General features: G+C 28.9%; 1 protein-coding gene across 2 annotated transcripts in view; it reads right to left on the reverse strand.

Annotated features, from left to right (window-relative positions):
* The window catches only part of LOC111029113 (protein outspread-like), a 100,094-nt gene that overhangs the window by 45,939 nt on the left and 33,732 nt on the right, over positions 1-20,423 (reverse strand). For both annotated transcript variants that reach the window (XM_022307987.1, XM_022307988.1), the window contains exon 3: positions 8,583-8,648. In XM_022307987.1, the coding sequence (XP_022163679.1) occupies positions 8,583-8,648 (66 nt within the window). The remainder of the gene's footprint in view (positions 1-8,582; positions 8,649-20,423) is intronic.

The raw sequence follows: 20,423 nt of genomic DNA on the forward strand, positions 1-20,423 counted from the left end.
CCGATAAAGGTTCAATAAAATATATCCGCTGTTTCGTCCCTTTTGCTATATCTTGTCGGACATGTCTCATAATTTACACTGATTATTATGACTTTTTAGGTGTAGAGGCACGTAGTTTTTGTATTATACTATCAGAGCTCAGCACAGCTTACATATATCAAATTAATATAATATGATTTATTACGGTGTATTGGTATTGTGTATATTTTTTAAGATTCGGAAAACTGCACGTACGTGTTTTCGAGAAGAATATAATTACGTGCGCCGAATCGGTGGACGGCGAAATATTTTCAATGTATACAAGTATAAAATAGTGGTAACTTTATAAAATATGATATTTTCATACAAGTGTTTTGATATATTATACTATAGGAGAGGCGAGGTGAAAACAGGTAAAAAAAATATACTAGCATCATTTTCCACGGTAGCCTGTAAGAGGTGAACGGACCCCGTTGGGTTTCCGTGTTTCGTCGCTTGCCGTCATCGTCGTGTGTACATGCAGATTTAATATTAGCCTTGATCATCATCAATACATAATCACGATAATAATAAAATAGTGATAATAACAACGATGCGTTGAAGATTAGACGATGGTTAAATACTTAAAGTATTATTATTCCTACACATAGCCGGCCGGCACGGCCGAGAAGGCGTGTTTTTAGAGAGAAGCAAACATAATAATAATATATGAGCACGTCTTGTGAGGGAATTTTATTGAATACGAATAACAAAATGAAAATTAAATAACGCGTAACTAATTATGCGTGATATTAATCATTAAGCATTATACTCGTCTTATATTTTTTTAATTTGAATTTAGGCACATAGAGCTTTTTGGAATGTTTTACTTGTCAAATATTATTCGCCTGATCATCCGATTAAAACCCAGATTTGATTTGTTTAAATTAAATTCCACCGTTTTACTGCAAATTATCAATGACTGTGTATTATAGTACTAGTATAGAATAACTTATTATATGTGTTTTTACTCAAGGAAAGTACATTAGTTGTATATTAAGCTGCTGTCAATGAAAGGAAAATGATCTCGCGAAATGAATAATTACACATAGGTAGGTACATATATACGAGTACATTCTTGTTCATTTTTCATTATACGAGATACTAACGATAAAATATGCACAAATACTTATAAAATATCCGATGATTAATTTTTATGGCCAATTATTATATTATTGTTACTGAATCTATTATCGACATTAATCAATAATCTCCGAACAATATAATATTTAATATTACCTATATTAAAATCATTTTAATTATAGGTCATAAAGATGTAATGATGATAAATGACTCATAAAAATATCATACATAAAATAAAATCAATTTATAGAAAAAAACGATGACAAGCCGTACATTATTATATCCAATCATAATATTATTGATTCAAGATAATTATTATCGGACTATAATATAATACATACTTGAACAATAATACAATACAATAAATTCTAAGAAATTGAACAAGTCAAACTCTTAATTTCATTATGTCCTCTATAAATATTTCTATCATAATATGTTTGAAGATATTTTATGTTGACTCTGCCAGCGAACATTATACCATAATATATATTTATAATAAAATATAGATAAATGCCTTTTAAATATAGACATTGGTCATATCTTATATTAGATTTTGTATTAAAAAATACGTAAGTCGTTTGCCCAATTGAAATTTAACCTACAAGGTTAAATAAAAATAATTTAAGATCAGTAGGTATTTCGTGAAAAAGAGCCAGTATAATACATTATATTATAATTGTTGAATATAAATATGAAAATCAATTTGTGATAACGATGACACTATATAATAAAATTCCTCACTTAGGATCAGATATAAGTTTTGAATTGCGAATAATGAATACTGAATAAGTAGGTACATATTTTCAAAAGTAAAAATTATCTATTACATAATAGTTGACAGTTTAATACCAATTTTATAAGATCACTTAATGTATAGCTGAAATACATTACAATTATGTTGTTTTAGTACAAACTAAAACTATAACCTCAAATAATCATAATTAAGCAAAATACACATTACTCTCTCTTTAAATGGGTACGTATACAAGTTCTGCTTTAAATTTTGAGAAAGTGAAATGTCAAGTTGAAAATTTGAACTCTACAGTTACTGCTTACTTGTATCACCTGTTTTTATATTCACATTTCACATAATCATATATCGTTACAATATTGGTATTATAAATGTATAAGTTATAACTAACTAGAAAATGCGGTTAGGTACCTACTTATATTTGAGCGAAACGATGGAAATTAGTCGGCGAACCGAAATATTGAGGTTTTAATCAGATAATGAGGATAACGCAAGAGTCACCATACATTTCACATACATATAGACCGTGTCGAAAACGCTCTTACTTCGAAAAAAGTTGTCCGTTTCGATTTCAATTATGTATTATACCACAGCTGCAGGTATGTTGAAATTCTAAATATTGTTTTTACTTATATAGTTTTTTAATACATATCGTTGCTTAACAGCTTCGTGGTAAAATACTTATAGAATATAGTTTATTGTTAAGACTGTAATAATGTACTTGTTGAAACTAAATAATACTGTTTTATGTACTCATGAAGGTAATACCATGCGACAATATACTCAGTAATCAATACCAATTATATTTTTTTTTTCAACAACCTTAAATTAAATAATACAAGCGAAGCCCTGATGATGGTATGGTTATTTTATTAAAGAAATAATTATCATAGTTTATACTAGTTTATATTTAAGTTTTACTTTATTTACCAGTGATTTTCAGTGAGTTCTTGCATGGGGGGAGGGGGGGGGTTGAAATGTTTGTAAATTTAAAATCTTATAAATCACCTCTCAATGTAAGTATACAACCCTTGTGATCTGTATACATTAAAATAAATAATAACATAATATTTAAATACTCACATTTTAAACATTAATTATTTATTGGTACCTACTACCTAAAAATAGTTTTAAACACAAATCAGTTTTAAATCACAAATTTTATCACAATAAAAGATCCACTTTACGTGGTTTTAATGCTAATTTATTAAGCACTTCTTCAGGGTCAATTTCAAAATTTGTATGAACAGCCAACATAGCAAAACCATTTAATCGGTTCTGTGGAATAAAAAAGTGAAGCATTACACTTAAATTTACTCTCTACCACAGAAAGTGTATTATGAAAAATATTGAATATAATTTTAATTAATATTCAAACCTCAAAAATTGTGTTTCTTAAATATGTTTTCACTCTTTTCAGAGTTGAAAACATACGCTCTGTCGATGACGTCGACGCTGGTAAGGTGCATAGCACTTTTAGGAGAAAATAAATATTAGGGTAGATGTCTTTACTACAAATATCTGGAGCATTGAGATCGGTATTAAATATCTTTCCAGACCGTTGTATCTTGGTTTTCCACAGTTTTAATTCAACCAAAGAATCATAAAACACCATATAGAAGAATACAATTTAGTTAATTCAATAAATTTATTTTCATCATTTTCAGTAAGCTCATCTTGTTTGGAAAATAAGCACTGTACGGCTGGCATGGGGATTCAGGTTTTTTTGTACTATTTCTATAGAATATACTGTAGTACCATTGATTATAAATACTAGTATTAAAATAAGTACATAAATATGTTAGATGATTTTAAAAAAAACCATGGGGGGATACGACACCCAAATCCTCCTCTCCGTAATTACACCACTGTTTATGTATGAGGTGAGAACGAGGGGCTATGAGTGGTTATAGCCTATAGGTACCAATATTATAGTACATTTTAGTACCTACTCCTAAAAATAAAAAACGGTAGTTTCACATATGTATAAAAGTATATTATATATTTACTTCCGTAAAAAATAAAAATATTTCTGGCCACGTCAAAGTATTTTACAGTTAGTTAATTTAGGTATTATAATATTATAATTATTTAAAACGTTAAAAAATTATATTAAACGAACATTTAATAGCCTATAGAAATTCGGAGGAAATAATAATATATACCTATTTGTTCAAGATGAGTTTTTATTTAATGTTAAACTTTAATAAGATACGGCAATTTCTCGCAACGGTATAGATTCTAAATCGACAGCTAATTCGGTAAATTCCAACAATTTTTTGTCTACGCCTAAAAATTAAATAGGAAAAAAATTGTATTTACTAAACCGTAAATGAAATGTTAAAAGGACAATTTCCACAAATAGCGTTAATTTTATAATATTCGAAGTTGCAAAATTTCACATTTTAAACACAGTAGCGTCAATCTAATAAATAACGAATTTTTTCTTTGGTCTTGCTATAGTTGTTGTCTTACTACCCAGCTATATATTCAAAAAGATCAACGTATTTGATTAATTCAAACTATTATATATTTGTTTTGTGCTTCATTGATAATTGAATTAAATATAAGTTTGTTTTTGAGAGAATACTAAATATAATTATTAATAATTAATGTAAAATAATTAGTAGATATGCGTTTATGTTGTTGATTACTTTGACATCTTTCCTATGCATACATTATTCTCTTTATTGTTCTGTAAATGTATATATTGTAATCAAGATCATTGTGTCATTGTTATAGTCTTCATTTATAGGTTCCAACCATAACTTTTAAAAATACCATTAATATTTTCGTCACACATTTTTTAATTAGATTTTCAAGCTATAAATTATATTTAAACGAACATATATATATTTGACAAGCACATGTCATTAAAAAATTGTAGAATGTAGTACGTAGGCATACGAATTACGAATACTATGGAGGTATCAACATATTTCTAACTTCTAACTATATAACTGCTAATTTACTGCTAATTTGTGTCGCTTGTACAAAAATCATATATTCATTATATCTAATATTATATGTATAAGTAGGTAATCAAATATTCAGAGATTTGTAATAAGTTATACACTGCATATTACTGTGTTATAGGTTTATAACACCGTAGTAGGTAGTTAAATAATATCTTATGTAAATATTTGTGATTGTATATTGGTATATACTATATATTATAGTCTGAACAAAAAACGGAGTTCAGAAGAGTACAAATACACACCCCAAAACCCCGTCATATATATTATAATATTGTTCACTTGGGGCGGGTGGTTTACACATGTTTATGATTTATTGCGTGTCGAGACGATAAAGATAGATGCACGTCTACTCAATTTAAAAACGGATAATATGGTGTGGTTATACTCGGCTACCTCGTATAAAATATAAATTGTAAACACCAGTGAACGTGGATTCAATAAAGTCACGTGTATAATTTTGCGGTAGATTTTTGTTTTGCCAGAATAATGCCATTTTTATTTTTTTTTCTCACACAATGGTGGCGCCTTACTATATCAGAGACGGACCAAGGGTCGTCTGTACATAATACTTATTATAATATAAATAAAAATACTCCAAATAGACATAATATAATAAGGAGTGGTAGACTGGCGCTGCTCGAAATACTTTAGATACTCTGTAATATAAAGGACGACAGCTTGAGACTTATAAAAATTAGTTTTCACCTTAAAATGATATTTTTCGCATTTGGTGGTTTGAATTAAAAAAAGTGATTTAGTATATCACAATATATTGATGCAAGAAGATGCTTGTCTCCTAATAGCCAACGATATCCCAAATGGCAATTGATTGAAACAATATCTATTTAGCATTATTTATGGCATTTTTTTACGATCTCTACGAATCGAAAATATTGTATAAATTGTTGAACTTTACAGGATAGCAATATCAATAAAATGGAAAAATGCATTATAATAATATGAACATTTTAACTACTTATATTATAATTGACAGTATAAAAGAATCTATGGAAAAAAATTGTCGCACCAGCACGTGTTGTCATATCGTTATAGGTAAATCATAGAACATTTGATTCAGCAGAATCAACTATATGTTGATACAACAAGTTTAAATATTAAAATGAACTAACCTGTTATCAAACTTAAAGGTACCTAAGAACATTATCTTTGTTTGTACATCGGTTTTTAATATTTTACATACTTATGTCATAACACACTTGAAAATTAAAATATCATAAACAACCGCGACGTACAAGCACAGATAGTGTCCTATTACCTTGAGTTTGACAACAGGTAAATTCACTTCAATATTAAAGCTGTGATGTTACACGAACGCAAACTCGATAGGTATATGTTTTACGTTTGTAACGGAGCAGTACACGGTGTGAAATCATCTTAAAATTAAATTCTCAATAATTCCAATATTGTTTCTCTTGCCATCGAACTTCAAACTAGGTATATAGGTACTATTATCCAGATTCGTCTGCTGTTACAACGTTCGGACTATACGCACAACGCCGAGCGGCATCAGCGGCGGGCGCAAACGAGAGACGTATGTGGCGGCACATCTCATCACACACACACACACACACACACACACACACACACACACACACACACACACACACACACACACACACACACACACGCGCGCCACACATACACACGCACACACACATGTACACGGACACGCATATGTGTGAGGGAATGCGGTCGGGGCCCGGGCCGACGACGAGGAGTTAGTGCTCGTACATATACGACGACGCACGGCACACAAGGTAGATGACCTTGGGATACGACCTCCACCGGGCCAGGTGAATGTTTGTATAATAATATTATTATATTATCCGATATGTGTACGGATAATAATAATAATAATATGTATCCAACCGCATTGACGACGACGACGTTTTTCGGGTAAACGATGGCGGCGACGACCACCGAACAGCCGATGGGGTAGATACGGTGAGAGATGTAAGGATTGAGATTAATCGTGAGAGGGAGAGACGATGATCAAGCTGCACCGTCGATCAACAGCCCTGCGGATTCGACACAATTATATTATTGGCAGGCGAATGATCGACGGACGCGCATTCCTCGACTACTGCAGTATTCACCCTTATTTGTTATAAAATTCGTGTATAAAACACGACACGGTTACGAGTTACAGTTTATTGCCGATAGGGGTATTTTTTATTATTCGATAGTGGACTCTTTTCACAGTGCACGGGGAGATTTATAAAATCCTAAGTAATGTATCGTTTTATATGTGCTGCGCGCACAATACAGGGATCCATACCTATGTCAAAAATTTGAAACATGATATGTTATACGCGTTTCAAATCGATTAGCCTCCCCGTCCCAGGGACCACAATAATACCTATATAATCGATTGCTGCACGGATGTCCGCAACACAATAATACGATTATGTTTTACATTATATTATATACAATTCTGTACCTACTCAGAATACAGGCACCTCGCACCTCTGCGCAGAGAATGCTTCGTCAATATTTCATTATTAATAATAATTAGGAATATTATCCTAAATTCTGATCGCGACGGCCGTGATTACAAAATGCACTTAAAATAGACACCGGCTGTATTGTGTGAAATTTGAACTACGCCATGTTTATTTTTAATTTCCTGTATGGGTGTCTATATATTCATATTACTGTACATTATTATACCTATATAAGATCGGATGTCATATTGACGTACCGACGTTATTCAGACTGCAACAAGGCCAACTGCATTAACCAGTAACCACGATTGATTAATTTTAACATAATATATAGGTACGCGTTTTAAACCACATCATTTTAACTACCTACAACTTACTGTAATTACACTTTATGTAGGTACCTATGTATATATTTTTTCGTTAATATTGTAACATTTTTGTTTTGTTCATTACGATTGTGTCGATAAGAATGGTTTTTAATTAGTGTTAAGATAATACGAATGCAATACGGTTTCTAGAATTTAATTATTTTCTGTTCTATGAAATTAAAATTCAATTACTTTAGAATAAGTAAACATTATAGGCGCTATTTAACAAGTATTGTACAAATACGATAGGTATTAGAAAAATGTAGAGGAAATAATATAAAGCTCTATTATAATAGAGTAGTAATTAAACAATGACTAATCAGTAAATTTTAATACATTTTAATTTAATACCAATTAGTATTGAAAAAATGAGAACTATGTTAAGTACCATTAGACTACAATCTTGTAAAATATCAGGCATGTGAAGCACATTTATTTTATAGTATACCTATTTAATTTTATAGTGTTAATAATATTATTAAGATTTTGAAATGGGAAAAATATTTCTGTAAGATTGATTCACTAGAAAAAATAATTACCTATTAAGCTTACAAGTTAAGTTTGAAATAGGTACCTATGTGAATAATTTTTTACTCCGGGTTTTCGGATTGATTGGATACTTAAATGATCAGATTTTTTTACATCCAAAAAGTGAACAAAACCTCGTAAAGTTGGACCACATAGACCTATATAGATGCATGGATCGTGGGTACTTATTGATGCAGAGCTTGTAATACGAACGACAGTGTGTCTATAAATACGCTACATTTAATATATATGTGTATATAAAGCCCCGGACAATGCCAACAATTTCTCCAGCTGTCGCAGACCATATGGAAACCATTATAAATAAAAACTTGCAATGAGCTCACACGTTTTGTGGCCTATATGAGTTACGTTTAAGTATAGAAACACTCACGTGTTCGTCCAGCGAATAAATCAGTTCTCCGTCGTCGAACAGCACGAACCACCTTCTCTGCCATCTCTAAAAAAAAAAAAAGATATAATTATGTGATTGCTACTCTCGAGTCCAATTTATTTATTAACATTTTCAAAAAAAAAATTATTAACAGTAAAAATAAATACTAAACGTACAACATCATTCAAGTCAATATATAGTTTTACTATTTGTTAAATGATTATAACATATATATTAGTTATATATTTAACTTAATATATTGGAACTCATATTGGAAAATAAACGAGTATATAAGATCTACGGGTACAATACTACAACGTTGGAATCAATATCGCATGTGCAGTTATGCACACGCAAAATTAATAGATTGAAGATAATGGTGTCAAATTCGGTCCCGAGGGAACGTATCTGAATACCGTTAGGCTAGATAAACGTTGAAAAGAAACACCAAATCATTCGATACTCTTATAACAATACACTGTGATGGACGAGCCTCATGCAAAGCGATGGCGATGCGAAAACTGTATATTATAATATATAGGTACTAGGGAGTCTGCAGGAAGGAAGTACAGGTCAAATATCGTTGAATCTCAATCAAGCACATTGAATATTATTATATTTTCTTCTTTCTGCAGACACGTCAGAATTGGTAACAATAATATTATAATATCGTCGGTTTGGGGGTGATGGATATCTCTTCATGTAGCTTAAGTAACACAGTTCTCCCGTATAGTGTGTACTAAAAATACTACACAGATCGGATACAGGTATATTATATAAATTTAAACACGATTTTGAAACAAATGTTTTCTATGGAAAATTATCTTTGGCAATGCGTTTGCCAAATAGGCAGCTTACATTTATAAAAATAATAATAAAAACAAAATTAAAAATATTACTAAAGGTGTACATTGCCCTCTGAAATCTTAAAGTTCACACGTTTTTATTTTTAGGGATAACAAAAAACACCGGACGTTATTATTTACATTTTTTGTGTGTACAAACGACGCCGCAAACGCACGGTGTTATTTTTCATACGTAATATATAATATAACATATTAAAAACATATTTTTTTGTATTTATTACAGATCGTGTAAAACTCTATGGGAAAACATTTGCGTGCCTAATAATGAGAGTATGAGACATACATCCTATATTTCGCACTGTTCTATAATTATGATTTGGCAACACGTGGGTAAGACTGAAACACTGATTTCACTGTATTATAAAATGAGGATAATTGCGTGTACTTAAGGAGCGGAACGCCAGCGTGCTAATTACCTTTACCGCGTTATGTATGTTATTGTGGCACAGTAAAAGGACTAGTTATCTTATTGTGGTCGAATAAAATGATAGCGTTTAAGAAATGAAGGTGAGTGATATGTATAGTGTATACTATTATTATTCCTATGCTCACATGAGAAACACCAGGCTATCAATGTTGAAAATATTGTCAACTGTTCTGAGGACCGTGAAAATAAATAACATAACTAGTTTGTGATTACCATGTCATCGTGTGACACAATGGCGAGAGACATATGAACACACTAAAGTTTGCAAAAGAATTTTAAAAAAAATTTACAATATAACTCTGAAGGTACCTACTTATATAATAAAATATATATTGTACATTTTTAAGTAAATAGGTAATAGCCCATTCCGGGTGTTTCTCACCCCTGAATAAAACATGTTTAACTTAAAATTTACAATTGAATTGCAGTTCACAATAGAATATCTATTGATACTATTGATACTATATCTTACTAAAGATTTTTCATACTATTATTATTAATCCCCGTTTTCATACTTATGAGTTATGCAATTTTTATTAAAGATTCCTTCACACGAAACCACCTCAACGACGCTTCTTAGCCAAGTACCTTTTATATAGTAGGTATATATTTTCTTTTTAGATTGGTAGAGGAATATTCACATTACAAGGTTCTTTTTATCCATCAATATGTAGAACACATTTTAGGAAAAATTCCCTAATAACTAGAATGATACTTGTTTAGTTTATTCTATTGATTTTATACATTTATTTATTTGTTTATCTAATTTTTTTATCTTATTTTAATTTTGTTTTGTTATATCGATGCCGTATATACTAATATGCATAAAACTAGAATGGTTTCGACAGCCTAAATAACAATTAATCACTCCCACCAAGACCACATAATTTTTTTTGTAATTAGTAATCTGTAAGGCTATCATTTTTTTTAGTTAACCTGTTATACTCCATATGTATAAGGAGTAACAGGAAGAAATGACAAATGAAATAACTTGTGTTCTAATCAATTTTTTCAATTTTTTTTTAAAAATATTTATAGATTATAATATGTAGGTAATTATAACGTGTAATAATAAGCGTCTTTTAATTATATGAAAAAAAAAATTAAAAACATTGATTAGAACACAAGTTATTTAATTTTTCAAATCTGTCTGTTACACCCTGTATATATTGTACAAAAGCCGAATGGTGTAAATTCATATAAATTAAATTAAAAATTAAAAAATTCCTATTTAATCAGTTACTCATTGTAAATGTTTAATTTTACACAAATTATAAACCGAGTAATTGAAATAGTAAAATATAATAGTAAATATTTTTTTAAGTTTTCATAACTCAATAATGTCTTAAAATTGTATAAATTGTTCATATACCTATACTTATCTATATTAATGTAAAATCGTTATATACGTACAACTAGTTCATGTGGCGAGTTTATTTAATGTACTTACTCACTGTACGAAACTATTACTATTATTGTTTACAACCTGCAGTCTGCAGCTATATATGTACCTATATAATATTGGTTAATACGCTATAATATAATAAAAATGTAATAGTACAAAGTAATAGTGTACCTACATATTATTATATATGGTATTTTCTTGTCACGGTTAAACTTTAAACTGTTTATTTTAAAACTACTAAGTATAATAGGTACCATAAAAATGCTTTGGCTGTGTAGTATAGGTATAGAATAGTATTAATAAAAATAAACGATCAATGTTAAACGAGTTACCATTTATAATTTGTGTTTCAGATTCGTTTTTCAAATGCATTTCACCGATGCAGTGGTGCAGGAATGTCGGAGACAGTATAGTCAATAGGTTACCACTAACTATAGCGACAACGAAAGATTTTTACTTTAAAAAAAACATGGTACCTACATACACACACACACCCAATGAAAAAACTCGCAGTCATATTCCGTAAAGATACATTACATTTTAGAGTATGGAAACGCTTAAGCAGTCCTAATATGAAACACCAGTCACATATTATTATATATTGCATTTATACCAAATAGACGGATGTTCGAGACTATGGTATAAACTATAAATGCAGGTACGTATAGTAATATTATGTATCGTGTCTCGGAACCGAAGGGGAGTATTATATTTTACTTTTAGTCGTGATACTAATTAAAACCTGAGCTATCGATAAACACTTACTTGTAACTATAACGTGCAGTAGCCGCATATGTCAAAATACTAAATAGTACACATATCTATAAGACACCATCAAGAACAAGTATAATAATTATTATATTAGTATTGTCACCATAAGTGGATGCTGTCAAATAATGGTTTAGACATCAGCAGAGTAAACATTCGGTGTTTTAGGTTTTTCTTAACTTATCACAAAAATGTATACCTAATTAATAGCTGTCATATTATTAAATAATGTTTTTATTGGAAATACATAATTTATTAAAACACATAATTAATGTCTTGGTAATTTATTTCGTACACGGGTATTAAATACCTGAAAAAACTGAAATCGGATGCCATATATATGAAGGTAAAGCAAAACCGGAATGTCATAGAAGCGCAAAGTTAACGCAATTACAATATTGTTAACATCTCAATCCTTAATTCAACACACCATGTTTCTTAATAGTATATCGATTTTGTAATCAAAGTTAAGTTAACTGATGTTTCTTGGCAATTTACCAGTTTCGTATTTTTTGCAGCCTCTAGTGCAGTGTGATAAAAAAGTTTCGCAATTGATTTTGTGTCGTTGCAATTTAACATATCCTACGCGCCGTACATTTTACTCTTTATAATGAGTTATGGACGAGATTTCTAACTGGAAACCTTAATACACTCATAAAAAATCCTAGACCTCAAATACTTATAAATTCGAATGATCTCGAGTGACAACCTTAAAAAATATTAGTTGAGCTTGAAACATATTAGTATGACATGACATATTTTGGATATACTATTGTGTAGCTATATGTTTTAGAATAATCAACTTGTTGTTTTTTCCCTGTAATTTATTAAGAACAATTTGAATATAGTATGAACGTATCAATTAAGTATGGAATCAAAATCACTTTTATATATTAATTAAAATTGTTAATCAAATTGTACATCAAACAAATTATGTAAGTTGATATAAAACAATATTTTTTATTGGGTACCTAAGTTTATTTACTATAGCATAGATATGATTTTACAAAATGTGAGTATAAACATAATAATCAAATTTTCTGAGTATGTCCGTTTATTTATTTTGTTACTCTGCAGAAAACGATGGAGATCGGAGAACACCAAACATGGTTTGTAATTTTTGTAAATTAACAAAAATATGCTAATCCGCTAAGCGTATTGAATTTCTTTATTGGTGACGATATAAATTAATCATTTAAATCTTTAACATGCTGATCTCATTTTATGTACACATAAAATGTACTAATATTTACATGTGGATCGAATTTTTCAAACGAGTGAGTCATACACAGCTGCATAACCTAACTCGATCGAACCTAAAATAACGACACTCAATAATAATCGGCATTCTATACATTGGATTCATTTAGTTTAGTTATTTTTGAAATAAAAAAAATTTAACTACACGTTGAACATAATATATTTCCACATATTATTATGTAATTTTTCACCTATACAAACTACTTAACTAGAATATAAATTTAAATATTAAATTATATACATCATATGAGTTTAAATTTGATTTATGAAATTCGTATTTTAACATATATATATATATATATGTATATAAAACTTAATATATTTTGTATGTACCATAAAAATACGTATTCAAATTTGAATAAAAGCGCCGTAATGGACGTGTTAAATTTGATTTGAATAACGAATCGTTGCATACGAAAAATGACTCTGAAAATCTGAACGGCGACAGTTTGTCAGTTAACTTCCATTTCTAAGGATATTTTGTATTTTACTTATACTAGGTACTATAACGAATAATTTATTCTCCTATTAGTAATTATTATTACATAATATCATATTATATTATTCTTATTAAATTATAAAGTCAATAACGAGTACCACACAACCGTGTGAAAATGTCTATGGTATATTTTGTTTGTTTTATATTAGTTACTAGTATTCAATTATGATATTATATGCTCATAGTATAAATAGCTTAAAATCAGTCTAAATATATTTCAATTGTAATTGTTAATAAAAATAATATTATACACATAATAGATAGCGAAAATATTTTACTTACAAACAACAATTTTATCATACATAAATATAGAAAAAAAGAGTTGAAATTTAATATTCCTATAAGAGCACATATAAATATGAATAGCGTAAAAATATTTTAAAAATCTTATGATTTCTAGATCCTAGAAAATTCTAATATATCTAAAGTTTTTCTACCAGAAACCACTATTCAACTTTGAAAATTTAATCACTATTAGAGAGTCAAAAGGATACGACAGTCGACAAACACAAACTTTTTTTTTTAAAACAAACACATGTCACATATTATTGTAAAACTAATATCACTACTTAAAATCTAAAAATGTTTTAGAGTAACTGAATTACTTTCAAGTTGCAGTTCTATATCAGAGTGTATATTATGAGTTTGGAACGGGAGCAAAAAAATACATCGATCGATCGGAATAAGAAGTGTACCTCAAATAACTGGCAAAATTATGACATGCTATATGATATGTGAACTGACTCGAGGACGATGAACCCATTTGGCGGTGAGATGGTTGTTTATTCACACACACTTGTGTGTGCGGGTCAAGTCAATCGGTTCCAACATGTATATGTAAAGAACAGAGAAATAATAATAATAAAAACAAATCGCCCATCATATATTCGCTCTTTTGTGAACGCGTATTATTATGTACACATGCGGTTTTCGATAATGATATTGGATTGATAACGCCAGAGAAATAGTGCAGAGGTCCACGGGTGGCGGCGGTTGTACATACGCATAATATATAAACATAGGTATAATGTATAATGTATAATGTATATACTATATGGTATTGGTAATAGAATTCGAACAGTGCTACATATTATAATGATATGTAGAATATAGTAGCGGTTCTTTTAATCCAACAAAATAAATTTGACTTGATACATTTTTGAAATTTTAATTACACTTATATTGATTGCTTTTGCTATTCATATAATATAACTGCAGTTGTATACCCCTGGAGATTCGTAGCGAGCATATATATATATATATATATTATATGTCTAAATATAAAGAGTTTCACAATAGAAAAAAAATATGGAAATTAAAACATTGGAATTGACTATTGAAAACTATAGATTGATAGGTATATTGATAATATTTTTCGTTATTCATTATATATTACAATAGTATACTAATTTGAATTTCAGAGGTTAATCCAAAACTGTCATTTATGGCTGCAGGAACTTCTTTAGAGCATAATATAAATGCCTAACGGCATACTTTTATTTTGGATTCTGAGCGATTTTTATTAGTTTTTATATAATCGTAGATAAAAAAAAACTTGAATATTTCGTATTTCATAAGTTAATAATCTAATTTCATCAAAATCACCAAAATTTGCAAATTATTTTGTACTTAGTTAAAAATTTAAAAATGTTTAATTTTAATAGTTAAAAAGATTGAAAATTCAAAACAAGATTCTTCATAAGTATTTCACTTCACAGTGTTACCAAAAAATCTAAAAACTATACACATATACAGTCTTTTTTAATAAATATTTTAAATCCAAATTTGGTAAAGTTAGATATTTAAACAAAGAATATAGATTTTAGTTATTTTTTGTAATTTGAAATTTTTATTGTTATATGGGTTGACGATCGAGGTCTTCTCTCAGAATCATTTATCGTAATACAATGATATTTTATCATTGAATATAAACTTAACACATACACAGTACACCCAGGGTACTGCAAAGTGGTACCCACTTCCACACCTTTTTTTAAATTTTAGATTATAAATTATGGAAAAAAAACCAATAAAACGTGTCTATAAAAACAAAGTGATTCCTAATTTTAAATTATTTTTATTACAAAATTAGTGTATACATTATACATACATAATAAATGTCACAAATCTACAGTTTATTATGGCTCACTTAGTATTATATATTAATTTGCAGCACATATGAGTATATGACCCAATTATGCACACCTTTTATACCTGATGTTTTGATCTTTCCCATTGATTATAATCTCGCTTTTTCCAGCTCTGTGACTTCCGTTTTAAAACACTCCTAAACTTATAATAATATGAAAATCAAATTTAACGCAATCTGCCTCCGACCTACTTCTTATCAAAACTTATAACTATTATTTCCCACTCTCATCTTGAACTCGTCACGCCTACATACTAATATTATTATAAATGCAAATTTAAACATATGAAATTAAAACATAATAAAACAATTTTATGACATTATGTATAAGTATTTATGAGTTGTCTAATATCGTCGATGCAATAAGAAGAATAAATTGAGGTTGTTTTCATAATATTAAAAATCAGCAATAACTTAACATAATAGTTAACTGGATGAATAAAGTAATTTCGAATAAATAAGTTGAAATTGATAAATAATCAGTTTTATCATAAATTTGAAGGTCGTATAGCACAGATCCTTAGTATTAATTATAAAATATAGTTGCAATTATTTTATTGAAATTAACAGCTGTCTGTATAATAATTTATGGTAACAATATGGAATTAAAAACATTATCTATATATTTTCTGAACAGCTATATTGCATATTAAATAAGTAAATTACATAATTATTCTATTGAACTTTACATAATATTCAAGTATTATGAACCTATTTGTTTGGTTTATCAATTTAATATTATCTCAAGAGTATTTCTTCATTTTAATGTTGTGGGTATTTCAAATAAGTAATTTTATATAACTGTAGCATAGGTGCCTAGGGTGATCCATTGAAGAATCTACATTAATTATTTAGAAAATATTATTTTTATATGATTTAATGTAACTATAAAACTACATATTTTTCAAATTTTTTTATTGTCTTTGTTTTTAATTGTTTTTTCTTATTGAATGACAATATTTTAAATTTTATATCCCAAAGCTATATAGTTTTGAGTATTTTAGTAAATTATTATTTTTTTTATGGCCCTTTAGACCACACATCCAAACATAACTGACTATATCCATCACGATTTTGCACCAACATACCACAATCTTCATCCGGGTAAAAGTCTGCTACGTCTCTCATTCCACATAATAATCAAATCGCATTCGGAGTCTTCCCAAAGGTATTTTCCCTCTTAGATTTTCTTGTAGAAACGTCTGTATCATGGCTTAAGGTTTCCTCACGCTTGACCAATAAGGTTAGGTTAGGTTAGTAATAATAAATTAAAGTCTTTTTCTTTTTATCTTATTTAGTGTATTGTGTGTGTTATACAGGTCACACAGCTCATTATTATTATGTATTTTACGCAATTTCCCAGTTTGTAGGTAACTACTACAGGATCCAAATATTCTTCTCAATATTCTTCATAAGAATATCTTCTACTTTATATCTCTTAATATTTTTCTTTCAAAAACAATCAGGAGACATTGTGCTCCATATAATAATAACATATGGATCTTATTAGCGTATTATATTGCTAAACTTTTAGCTTCTTTGAGAGTATTCTTGACTTAAATAAATTGCACAAGGCGTAAACATTTATAGCACATTTGAATCATTTTTAATATCTCGTATTTTATATTGTTTGATTTGATCATTGGGGCCCGATTTTGGCAAAATACTCCAAAAATTTTTAAAGAAATATGAAATGAAAAATAGATTAAATAAAACAACTTAAAATATGATAAAGATAAAAAAAATGTTCTGCGACCACAATAAAATTAAGTAAAAAAAAATATTAAAACTTTTCGAAGTATAACTGACTCTAAACAGTTGTATGGATCATCTTGCATCACCTATTATAATGTGTGTAAAAGTAATATTATATTTGTATATGGCTTAATTGGTATTATTATCATAGTTATATTTAGTAGGTATACCTCTATAATATAATACATGCCAATAATCAAATTACAAACTCCAATAAAAAAAGTTCTTTACAAATTAATTCCAAACTTCTGAAATGATATGCTTCGTTCTATACAGGTAGTAGAAATAACATATCATTTAAATTTTTTAACGTATATGAACATAAAACGTGAGAACCAGAAAACATTTAAATATAAACCTTGTTGTTATTTAGGTCTATAATATATTAGTGTAATTAAAAGCATCGGCTAAGAATAAAGTAGGTAAGTATTATTTATTTTTTTATACTTATTGTACTTATTCTTTTTTTCTCATAACATATATTAATAATAATGTAATATATTATTACCAATTAGTGGTACTAATTATTTATTTTTATTAACTTTAAAAAATCGCATATGTGTAATGGTTATATTAACAAATAACAATTATGATTAATTTAATTTATACCTAAATATACATTAGTATATTGCAGACTATGAAATGATATCAATTGTCAATTATGATGTACAATGTATACAATAATATGAATTATGAATATGAGCATTGATTGTCATAAATCATAAATCATAATACAAACAATAACCATTAATTTATTTTTTATTTTTCTTATTCGTCATATTATAATTTTTACTGAAACAAAAGAGTAATATAGTTTTTTTCTTCAAATATAGTGATAGGTTACGTGAATATTACGAGTCTGATACGAACGTGTAGTTTACTCAATGATTTTATTGTGAAAATAAATATTTAAAAAACCGACACTTCTGCTATCACAGAAAAAAAGATATGCATGTATCATCAAAGTTTATCTGAATTTTCAAGGACATATTAAATACATGTTACCTTTACTACTACCATGTTATGGACACCACTGCCTGTTAGCTCAGGGCAAATTACACTTTAATTACCGGTTTGAAAAAAAATAATAATAATAACAACAACAATAAAACGTGAACGAATCGTGCGTTACAAAATCGTTAACAAATTGTTAGTATAATACCACAACACCAAACTAGTATCAAGGTCGATGAAATACAATATAAAATACTTTGGCTGTAAGGCGTGATGACTCGGAAAAACGTTTAAGTTTGAAATTCCAAGTGCGAAAAAAATCCCAAGGAAATTTAATGAATGTATGAGTTTATGGATACAATCTGATGACAGGTTACTTGACGGGTAAATCCACTTCAAGTGGCTGTCCTTAACAACAGTAATAAAGCATAAACGTATGATATACGCGTAAAGTACAGAAAAAATCACCTAAATGACATCGACACCAGGCTATAGTTAAATCCAATTATAAGACTAGATATTCACTTTACGTGTTACTCGAGTAAACTGAAATTACTGAACTTTAAAATACTTTCGAAAGAAATCATCAATACCACATAATATTCTATAGTATATACCTACTATATAGTAATATCTTTTTGTTTATAATATACAGATTCAAAAGCAATGCTAAAGCATGATTGCTTGAAGTACTATATTATAACATAAAATGATGAATCCGTTTGACGACACCTGCAACCATATACCATAATACGCATAATATTTAATACATACCTAGACACGGCTGTAGTCTACTCGACTACTCGTTAATATTTCGACGATATTTATTTAACAATTTAACATATATAAACCATAAATGTATTAACAAACTCATCTCAATATAACAGGTTCATTTGGCATTTATATTACTACTGGCCACCGAGATAAATCGATGACGTATGATTCGAATTTATCAGTTCCACCGAACGGCTCTGAATCTCTGATCGCGCTCAAGACTTACTCACCGCACGGCATGTTTGCCGCTGTAAAACAAAAATACCGCAATACCATTAATTTACATATGTATGTATGTGTACATATTTCAACGCGTTTTTTCATACCATTTTGACAATTACATGCATTTTCCGCATTTTATGCAGAAATCGCGATTAAATCGATCAGCCGCCGAAGGTCTCTTATCCCGAGTGCGCACGGTGAAAGTATATACCTACCTATACTATACCTACATGTTTCCTTTCCACCAGCTCTGCTCTGCCGCAACACACGGTCAAATCGATAAGTCATTATATTCGTGTCATACATAAATGCAGATACGCGTTAAAGTATGATTTTAAAAAAGTCGTATAGATACGCGCTTATACATGATAATAATGCAGCTATTACACTGATCAAACCTTGATCCTATATTTATTATTATATTATATTATGTAAACACCGTCATCAAACCACTGACGCCGATTAGACAGGATGTCGATCTATTTTTCGGGTATAACGGAGAAACTTAAAGAGTGATATGAGTAGCCTTATGTATATTATATATAGATACTATAGAAGCGTAATAGCATACAAATATTGTATTTTTATATACTTTTAACATATTCGCGTACCAAAAAATATTGACGGGGTTTACATGAAGTCAATTTTACCTAATTTTTTTTCGGTGCGGAGTTCATATGCGCCCACCAAATATGTTGATGTGTGACGATTAGGAACCCACTGAGTATATAATGCCTGGTGTAATTTAAATAAATTTCATGT

Source organism: Myzus persicae, unplaced genomic scaffold, assembly GCF_001856785.1.
Source record: "Myzus persicae strain clone G006 unplaced genomic scaffold, MPER_G0061.0, whole genome shotgun sequence".
NCBI classification, from domain to species: Eukaryota; Metazoa; Arthropoda; class Insecta; order Hemiptera; family Aphididae; genus Myzus; species Myzus persicae.